Below are 10,474 nucleotides of genomic sequence, written 5' to 3'. Positions count from 1 at the left end.
TATTAGAGAATAATTTTGAAGTGCATAGGGATGAAGGAACATGATGTTTGGGGTTTGCATTAAACTTCTTCAGAGAAAGAATCATGGAGGAAAAGAAGGGAAGGAAGGAGAGAGCAAGCACATATGACAAAATCGTTGAGTCTGGTAATGGAAGGGGGATTCCTTCTGCTACTCTGCTTTTGCACATGTGGGGAAATTGCATGTGGTGGAGAGGTGTTAGGGCCATGGAAGGTCAGGCTGGTTGTTTTGGTGGGAGTTTGAGAGGGAGCTGGGGGAATCCCAGTGGCCCACATTTCCACACAGCAGGTGTATAACATTGATTATTTACTCAGTAATAATTAAAATCCAGATTCAGTAAGACAGGTGGACAATGGTTTGGAGGTGTGTTTTTGGAATTATTTTAATGAAAGTTCTTTAACCAATCAATGAGCCCAATTTGGATAGAGAAGCAAATGGCCACTTCCTGGTGGAAATGACCTTTGGCCTTGGAACTATTTCCTAGAGCATCCTGATAATACTTTACCCCCATAAATTGCTCATCGTGGATTTGCAAAGCTATGCAACTGGGAATTTCACTCCTGCGAGACTTCGGGGTACACTTGGTTGTCGGGAGCCAGCTGGAAAGAGATGGTAAGCAGCCCACTCAACAGCAACAGGAATGCAGCCAGAAACGCCACGGGCACGCTGCTACCGATCTCCTGCCAGTCCGGCCTGAAGGGGATGTGGAGGGATGGCGGGAAGCGTATGCCCTCTTCACTTATCACAGCGTGGTAATTCCACATCACGGCAATGAGGATAAATATGCCACCTATGATGCTCAGGACTCCAGAAGCGAAGAACAGATTGCAGGTGGTGTCCTTCTGAAGCTCTCCCGCGTACACTCTGCGCAGGCCCATGATCGTGAGCACTTTCCCCAGGAGTGCAAGGAGGCTGGCGGCCAGCAGCAGGTGCTGACCGATGCGGATATCCAGCGGCAGGTAGGTGTCACTGTAGGTGTAGCGGTGACACGCTATGGGTCTGCTGTGGAGGCTGTAGGGCTGGTAAAAGCAGACCTTCCACATCCCCACGCAGGCCAGACCTCGGGAGGGGGCGGCGCTGCTCTCTATGTACCATACCCTCCATTTGGCCAGGCCCATGCAAACCATGGAGAACATCCATCCCAGGGTGTTGAGGGCGAAACTCGCTGCCTGGCAATTGGGGTGGACGTAAAAGCCCATGGCTCTGTATCCAGGGGATCTGCAAACCAATAGAGGGTGTCATGAGGATGGGACCCACGGCCTGGACCTGCCCCCCGGGGTGAGTGGCACTATATTGGAGAGGGAAATGCCATATTCCAGAATGGAGACACGTGACCCCCATGCTCTGCTGGCGAAGGGTCCTTGGGCAAGATTTACTGAAAGCCTTAAAGTATACAGACTTTCACCCTGCAGGACAGGTAAGGGGTTAGAGCATCTTCCCAACGGGCCCAGGTTGCAGAGCTCAATCCCTGGTCAGGGCACATACAAGAATCAACCAATGAATGCATCAGTCAGTGGAACACCAAATCGATGTTTCTCTCTCTCCCTCTCTCTGTCTCGAAAGTCAATCAAAATATGTACAAACTTTCAAACAGGCAGTTCCACTTCTGGACATTTGTTGAAAGACACAATTAAGATTGGCTACAGTCCAGCAGGCGTGGTTGAGCATCGACCTAAGAACCAGGAGGTCAGGGTTTTATTCCTGATCAGGGCACATTCCCGGGCTGTGGGCTTGATCCCCAGTGTGGGGCATGCAGGAGGAAACCAATCCATGATTATCTCTCATCATTGATGTTTCTCTCTTCCTCTCTCTCTAAAATCAAGAAAATATATTTTTAAAAGACAATCTTATATAAAAGAAAGAAAGGAAGGAAGGAAGGAATGAAGGAAGGACAGATGGAAGGAAGGAAGGAAGGAAGGAAGGAAGGAAGGAAGGAAGGAAGGAAGGAAGAAGGAAGGACAGATGGAAGGAAGGAAGGATGAAAAGAAAGAAGGATGGATAGATGGCACGAGGGAAGGAATGCTGAAGGAAAGAAGGAAGGAATGATGGAGGGAAGGAAGGAAGGAAGGAAGGATGAATGGATGGAAGGAAGGAAGGAAAGTAGGAAGGAAGGAAGGAAGGAAGGAAGGAAGGAAGGAAGGAAGGGTGAAAGGAAGAAAGAAAGGAAGGAGGATGAAAGGAACAGAAAGAAAGAAAGAGAGAGAGAAAGAAAGAAAGGATGCATGGAAGGAAGGTAGAAAGAAAGGATGGATGGATGGAAGGATGAAGGAAGAAGGAAAGGAAGGAATGATGGATGGGAGGAAGTAAGGAAGGAATAAAGTAAGGAAGGATGGATGGAAGGAAGGAAGGAATGGTGGATAAATGGATGGACGAATAGAAGGAAGGAAGGAATGATGGATGGATGGAAGGAAGGAAGGATGGGAGGAAGGAAAGGAGGAAGGATGGGGAAGAAAGAAAGAAAGAATGGAAGACAGGGAGGATGGAAGGAAGAAAAGAAGGAGAGAAAGATGGAAGGATGGAAGGAAGGTTGGATAGATGGCAGGAAGGAAGGACGGAAGAAGGATGAAAGGAAGGCAGGAGTTATGAAATGAAGAAAGGAAGGAAGAAAGGGCGGATGCATAGATGGCAGGAAGGAAGGAAGAAAAGAAGAAACAACGCAAGAAAGAAAAGAAAGAGAGAAGGTAGGAAGGAAGGAAAGAAGAAAGAAATGAAGAAAGGGAGAAAGGAAGAAAGAAAAGACAGATGCAAGGAAGGAAGGATTGATGGAAGGAAGGAAGAAAAATGGATGAAAGGAATGAAGGATGGAAGGAAGGCAGAAAGGAATGGTGGAAGAAAGGAAGGATGAAAGGAAGAAAGAAAGAAAGGATAAATGGAAGGAAGGAAGGAAGGAAGGAAGGAACAAAGCAAGAAAGAAAGGTAAAAGAGAAGGTAGGAAGGAAGGAATGATAGAAGGAAGGAAGAATGGAAGGATGGATGGAAGGAAGAAAGGAAGGAGTAATGGAAGGGAGGAAGGAAGGATGGATGGAAGGAATAAAGGAGGAAAGGAAGGAAGGAGTAATGGATGGGAGGAAGGAAGGGAGGCTGGAAGGAAGGAAGGAAGGAAGGAAGGAAGGAAGGAAGGATGGATGGAAGAACAAAGGAATGATGGATGGAAAGAAGGAAGGAAGAAACATAGCAAGAAAGAAAGGAAGGAGAGAAGGTAGGAAGAAAGGAAAGAAGAAAGAAATGAAGAAAGGGAGAAAGGAAGAAAGAAAAGACAGATGCAAGGAAGGAAGGATTGATGGAAGGAAGGAAGAAAAATGGATGGAAGGAATGAAGAATGGAAGGATGGCAGAAAGGAATGGTGGAAGAAAGAAAGAAAGAAAGAAAGAAAGAAAGAAAGAAAGAAAGAAAGGATAAATGGAAGGAAGGAAGGAAGGAAGGAACAAAGCAAGAAAGAAAGGTAAAAGAGAAGGTAGGAAGGAAGGAATTATAGAAGGAAGGAAGAATGGAAGGATGGATGGAAGGAAGAAAGGAAGGAGTAATGGAAGGGAGGAAGGAAGGATGGATGGAAGGAATAAAGGAGGAAAGAAAGGAAGGAGTAATGGATGGGAGGAAGGAAGGGAGGCTGGAAGGAAGGAAGGAAGGAAGGAAGGAAGGAAGGAAGGAAGGAAGGAAGGATGGAAGAACAAAGGAATGATGGATGGAAAGAAGGAAGGAAGAAACATAGCAAGAAAGAAAGGAAGGAGAGAAGGTAGGAAGAAAATAAGAAGAAAGAAATGAAGAAAGGGAGAAAGGAAGAAAGAAAAGACAGATGCAAGGAAGGAAGGATTGATGGAAGGAAGGAAGAAAAATGGATGGAAGGAATGAAGGATGGAAGGAAGGCAGAAAGGATTGGTGGAAGAAAGGAAGGAAGAAAGGATGAAAGGAAGAAAGAAAGAAAGAAAGAAAGAAAGAAAGAAAGAAAGGATAAATGGAAGAAAGGAAGGATGAAAGGAAGAAAGAAAGAAAGAAAGAAAGAAAGAAAGAAAGGATAAATGGAAGGAAGGAAGGAAGGAACAAAGCAAGAAAGAAAGGTAAAAGAGAAGGTAGGAAGGAAGGAATGATGGAAGAAAGGAAGAATGGAAGGATGGATGGAAGGAAAAAAGGAAGGAGTAATGGATGGGAGGAAGGAAGGATGGATGGAAGGAATAAAGGAGGAAAGGAAGGAAGGAGTAATGGATGGGAGGAAGGAAGGGAGGCTGGAAGGAAGGAAGGAAGGAAGGAAGGAAGGATGGATGGAAGGAATAAAGGAGGAAAGGAAGGAAGGAGTAATGGATGGGAGGAAGGAAGGGAGGCTGGAAGGAAGGAAGGAAGGAAGGAAGGAAGGAAGGAAGGAAGGATGATGGAACAAAGGAATGATGGATGGAAAGAAGGAAGGAAGAAACATAGCAAGAAAGTAAGGAAGGAGAGAAGGTAGGAAGGAAGGAAAGAAGGAAGAAATGAAGGTAGGAAGAAATGGAGAAAGGAAGAAAGAAAAGAAAAAAGGATGCAAGGAAAGAAGGAAGGATGGATGGATGGAAGGAAAGGCTGAAAGAAGGAAGAATGAATGGAGGAATGATGGAAGAAAGGACGGAATGATGAAAGGAAGGAAGGAAAAAATAAAGGAAGGAAGGATGGGAGGAAGGAAGGATGGATGGAAGGAAGGAAGGAATGATGGATGGAAGGAAGAAAGAAAGAAAAGAAGGAAGGAAGGAAAGAGTAATGGATGGGAGGAAGGAAGGATAGATGAAAGGAAGGGAGGAGTAATGGATGGGAGGAAGGATGGATAGATGGAAAGAAGGAAGGGAGACTGGAAGGAAGGAAGGAAGGAAGGAAGGAAGAAAGGAACGAAGGAAGGATGGAAGAACAAAGGAATGATGGATGAAAAGAAGGAAGGAAGAAACATAGCAAGAAAGGAAAGAAGGAGAGAAGGAAGGAAGGAAGGAAGGAAGGAAGAAAGAAAGGAATGATGAAAGGAAGGAATGAAGGATGGACAGAAAAAAGAAAGAAAGAAAGAAAGAAAGAAAGAGAGAGAGAAAGGAAGGAAGGAAGGATTGAAGGAAGGAAGGATGGATAAATGGAAGGATAGAAGGAAGAAAAGAAGGCAGGAAGGATGAAAGGAAGAAAGGAAGGATGGAAGAACAAAGGAATGATGGATGGAAAGAAGGAAGGAAGAAACATAGCAAGAAAGGAAAGGAGAGAAGGAAGGAAGAAAAGAAAGGATGAAAGGAAGGATGAAGGATAGACAGAAGAAAGAAAGAAAGAAAGAAAGAAAGAAAGAAAGAAAGAAAGAAAGAAAGAAAAAAGGAAGGATTGAAGGAAGGAAGGATGGATAAATGGATGGATAGATAGCAGGAAGGAAGGAAGGAATGATGGACAGAATAAAGGAAGGAAGGAAGAAAGGAAGGATGGAAGGAAGGAAGGAAGAAAGGGTTGAGTGATGGATGGGATGAAGCAAGGAAGGAAGGATTGATGGAAAGAAGGGAGGGAGGATAGAAGGAAGGAAAGAAGGAAGGAAGGAAGGAAGGAAGGAAGGAAGGAAGGAAGGATAGAAGGAAGGTTGGATAGATGGCAGGAAGAAAGGAAGGAAGGAAGAAACAAAGCAAGCAAGAAAGAAAGGATGGAAGGAAGGAAAGAAGTAAGAGAAAGAGAGAAAGAAAGAAAGAAAGAAAGAAAGAAAGAAAGAGAATGTGAGGAAGGATGGATGAAAGGAAGAAAGGAATGATGGATGGAAGGAATCCTGTATAATAAAAGAATAATATGCAAATTAACCATCACTCCGCTACACCCACAAGCCACGCCCACAAGCCAATCAGGAGCAAATATGCAAATAAACCCAACCAAGATGGCTACCGCCACAGAGAGCAGGAGGGAGGCTTGGGTTTCCCCAGCGATGGGGGAAGCCAAGCTTTCCACCTGCCCTTGACGGCCTAGGACTCCACTCAAGGCTACAAAGTTTCAATGATAGAAGATACATAAACCCAAACAGAAATGGCGACAGCTATGCAGCTGGAAAGAGCAGGAGGTTAAGGTTGCCCCTTGGCGATGGAGGAAGCCAAGCTTTCCGCACACCCTGGCTGGCCCAGGCCTCCACTTAAGGCTACAAAGTTTCAATTATAGAAGATACATAAATCCCCCAAAAAATGGCTGCCACCACGGAGCAAGCAGAAGGCTTGGCTCCGCTCCAGGCTACAAAGTTTCAATTGTAGAAGATAAATAAACCCCAGACACCAGGGCCTCCGCTTGGGTCACCAGGGGGAGTGGCTGGCCTGCAAACCACCACAAGACCCTCACCCAGGTCACCCCATGCCCCAAGGGGACCCCCACCCTGATCCGGGACACCCTTCAGGGCAAACCAGCTGGCCCCCACCCATGCACCAGGCCTCTATCCTATCTAATAAAAGAGTAATATGCAGATTGACCATCACTCCAACACACAAGATGGCTGCCCCCATGCGGTCAAAGATCCTGCCCCCATGTGGACACAAGATGGCCACCACAAGATGGCCTGCAAGGGAGAGCAGTTGTGGGCGATCAGGCCAGCAGGGGAGGGCAGTTGGGAGGGACCAGGCCTGCAGGGGAGGGCAGTTAGGGGTGACCAGGCCTGCAGGGGACGGCAGTTAGGGGCAAACAGGCTGGCAGGGGAGCAGTTAGGCATCAATCAGGCTGGCAGGGGAGTCGGTCGGGGCTGATCAGGCTGGTAGGCAGAAGCAGTTAGGGGCAATCAGGAAGGCAGGCAGGCGAGCAGTTGGGAGCCAGCAGTCCTGGATTGTGAGAGGGATGTCCAACTGCCCGTTTAGGCCCTATCCCAGGATCGGGCCTAAACAGGCAGTTGGACATCCATCGAGGGGTCCCAGATTGAAGAGGGTGCAGGCTGGGCTGAGGGACACCCTCCTCCCTCGTGCATGAATTTCATGCACCGGGCCTCTAGTAAAGGAATAAAGGAAGGAGTGATTAACAGGAGGAAGCAAAAAAAGGAAGAAAGGAAGGAAGGATGAAAGGAAGGAAGGAAGAGAGGATGGAAGGAAGAAAGGATAGAAGAAAGGAAGGACTGATGGATGAATGGATGAAAGGATGGATGGATGGATGGATGGGTGGATGGAAGGAAGGAATTATGGATGGAAGGAAGAAATAAAGGAAGGAAGGAAGAAAGGATGGAAGAAAGAGAAAGAAAGAAAGAAAGGAAGGAAGGAAGGAAGGAAGGAAGGAAGGAAGAAAGGAAGGAAGAAAGAAAGGGTGGGTGGAAGGAAGGAATGATTGATGGAAAGAATAGAGGAAGAAAGGATGGATGGATAGATGGATGGAAGGAAGGGTGGGTGTAAAGAAGGATGGAAGGAAGGAAGAATGGATGGTTGGATGCATGGGTGGATAGATGGATGGAAGTAAGGAAGGAAGGAGAGAGAAAGAAAGAAAAAGAAAAAATGGAAGGAAGGATTGATGGAAGGGTGGAAATAAGGAAGGAAGGATGGAAGAGGGGAAGGAATGATGGGTGGAAGGAAGAAAGAATGAAAGGAAGGAAGGAAGGAAGGAAGAAAGGAAAGAAGGAAGGAGAGAAGGTATAAAGGATGGAAAGAAGGAAGGAAAGAAGAAGACAAAAAGGAAGGAAGGAAGGAAGGAAGAAGGAAGGAAGGAAGGAAGGAAGGAAGGGTGGCCTGGGTTCACCTTTCCTGTAAGACCATTGATGACAGTTAACCTGTTCACAGAGCAAATAAAACAGTTAAATAAAGTGACGCTCCCTTCCCCCCTCCCCCGCCCCCCGCCCCAAGAAATCTCAGGGCTTTCCTAACCAGGGAGAAAATAAAGCCCAATCTTTACCCAAACAATACGCAAAGGCAGAGGAGGACGTCTCAGAGGTACAAACGGTAGTCCCTGCCAAGCAGTAACAGAAATAAGGAAACCAAACATTCTCATGTTTCCGTGGCTCCCAGGCTGGTCTGCAGGCCTGTGACAATAGTCTTCTTAAAGGGCCAGAGTCCGGGAGCAGGTCTTCAAGAGGTGAAGTCTTGCCCTGGCTGGTTTGGCTTAGTGGATAGAGCGTTGGCCTGGGGACTGAAGGTCCCGGTTTCTATTCTGCTCAAGGGCACATGCCTGGGTTGTGAGCTGGATCCCCAGTGTGGGGCATGCAGAAGGCAGCCAATCCATGATTCTCTCTCATCATTGATGTTTCTCTCTCCCCCTCTCCCTTCCTCTCTGAAATCAATGACAATATATTTTTTAAAAAGAGTTGAAGTCCTTCTACAATGGAAATGTCCTTGTTGAGGTCTCAGAGCAGATAGGCACTGTGATTCCTCAGAGTCTTAAGTAGAAAGCCTGGAGGAAGGGGAAGGTGAGGACAGAAAGTGTGTCCTAATGGGAGCCAGGGCCAGGCCACAGGACGGCCTCCCTGAGCGGGCCTTGGCCCAGGACGGTGGGGGAAGCTGACCTGTGTCCTCTGGGGCGCCTCGGTTCTGTTCCACTTGCAGAGGTCCCCTCCCTCCCCCCTGTCCTCTACCTTAAATACGGCCATCACCGGACTCTGCTCCCACTTGCACCTGCTGGTGCCCAGGAGGCACGCTGTGCCCCAGGCGCGGCCCCTGCTCGGCCTCCCTCTGCTAGTGCTGTCACCAGCACCACTCCCTGCCTGGGGCCCCCGGCAAAGGGCCCGGCACTGCCCCACGCTGGCCCCGAGCCCAAAGGCCACATGGCAGCCTCTGGCTCCTGGGCACCGTGGGAGGATTCCCGGGAGGAGGAGGAGGAGGAGAGACATGCCACCACCCTCGGCGCCCTCGCTGTGCTGCACCCGCGGGAAATGCGCGGGACACCTTCTCCTGCCTGATTCCTGTGAAACAAGAATCCAGTGAGGCCCTTACACAGTCATTCCCAAAGAGCCCTGGACAGGGGCTTGGAACTCTCTTCCCCGCTTCCCAGAGCAGACCCGCCCTGGTGGCCGCCTCACCTTCTGCGTCTCAGCCCTCATGACCTGTCCCCTTGCTCTCTGGTGACACTGAGGGCAGAGAGGGGACAACAGACCTCTTGCCACAGCCCAGCGGTTCCGTCATTCCCACGCGTGACCAGCAGGAGGCAGGCGCGCCGCCCTCAGAAGGGTATCAGGTTCCAGAAACCGGTCCTCATCAGAAGCATATCTCCCAGGAGCTTCCTTGTTCAAACAACCAGAGGTTTGACTCTCTAAAGAACACACACCCTCTTTCAAACCTGGCTCAGTGGATAGATCATCGCCCCACGGCGTGAAGGGTTCCGGGTTTGACTCTGATCAAGGGCATATACCTTGGTTGTGGGCTCAATCCCCAGTAGGAGGCAAACAGGAGGCAGCTGATGGGTGTTTCTCTCTCACAGATGTTTCTAACTCTCTATCCCTCTCCCTTCCTCTGTAAAATCCATGAAAAAATATATATTTTTAAATGAGACCGACTACAGGTGTTTACCTGGGAGCCACTTCCCAGCCATTCCAGACCTGCATGGAGAGTGGGTAAGACTCCGCCCAAGGCCAGCCCTGACCATCCATGGGATGCAGAGGCTCCTTTCAAACCCGTGGGAAGGGAGCCGTGGTCTCTCACTCAGTGCAGAGGCTGTGACTTCCTCCCAGATCTAAGGACAGTGTGCACATCATGGCAGGCAGCGAAGGGGCATTTCCTAAAGAATGCTTCTACCACCTCACACTCGCTCCCTCAGAGGGAAGAGGGCAGAATCCACTGCCCACAGATCGGATTCAAAGCCGACAGGCAAAGGATCCATTGACCATTCTAGGTCACAGGCACTGTCTTCGGAACACATATTTGAATAACTCACAGAATTTTGCCCCAGGTCAACTTTTTTCAAACACTGTGCTCTCAGAGACTTAAATACTCTTTGAGAACAAGTTCATTTCAGCCTAGATGGTGAGGCTCTGTACTTGAGCATTGACCTAGGAACCAGAAGGTCACGGTTTGATTCCTGACTGGGGACTTGATCCCCAGTGGGGATGTGTAAGAGGCAGCCAATCGATGATTGTCTCTCATCATTGATGTTTCTATCTCTCTCTCCCTGTCCCTTCTGCTCTGAAATCAAGAATTTTTTTTTAAAAAAAAGAGAGCTCCCCTCTCTTAAAAAAAAAATTAAGACTTAAGAGTACAGTGAACATCTTATCCTAATATATAAAAACCCTGGGTCCATCACCTCCAGAGGCTCGACCAAACAGAAGTCAGTCCTGCAGTCAGCACTGGTTTACCATGGTGACCCAGCACTAACTGCTGCGGCTGCAAGCATGGTGACCCAGCACTGAGTGCTGAGGGGGCTGCGAATCAGGCCCGGGAGAGAGGCCTGAAGAGAGAAGCAGGTTCTGATTTGTAGCCTGTATGGCAGCTGTTGATCAACACTTGCCTCTCTCTTTCTCTCCTGGCCTCCACGGGCTCTGCTGATAAGCCCTGCCTTTCTGATGAGGCCCTGTTGACAGGCCCAGAGACTCTGATTGGCATAGAAA

The 10,474-nt window shown here is 48.3% G+C and overlaps 1 protein-coding gene across 1 annotated transcript; it reads right to left on the bottom strand.

Annotated features, from left to right (window-relative positions):
• Positions 1-572: 572 nt before the first annotated feature.
• Positions 573-1,217, bottom strand: LOC308239479 (claudin-34-like; the record flags this gene model as incomplete). Its single annotated transcript, XM_080652282.1, has 1 exon — positions 573-1,217. The coding sequence occupies one exon, from the start codon at positions 1,215-1,217 to the stop codon at positions 573-575; it is 645 nt and encodes a 214-aa protein (XP_080508408.1).
• Positions 1,218-10,474: the final 9,257 nt, after the last annotated feature.

This window comes from Plecotus auritus (assembly GCF_963455305.1).
Source record: "Plecotus auritus genome assembly, chromosome: X".
Lineage (NCBI taxonomy): Eukaryota > Metazoa > Chordata > Mammalia > Chiroptera > Vespertilionidae > Plecotus > Plecotus auritus.
This window is presented reverse-complemented; position numbering and strand designations above follow the sequence as displayed.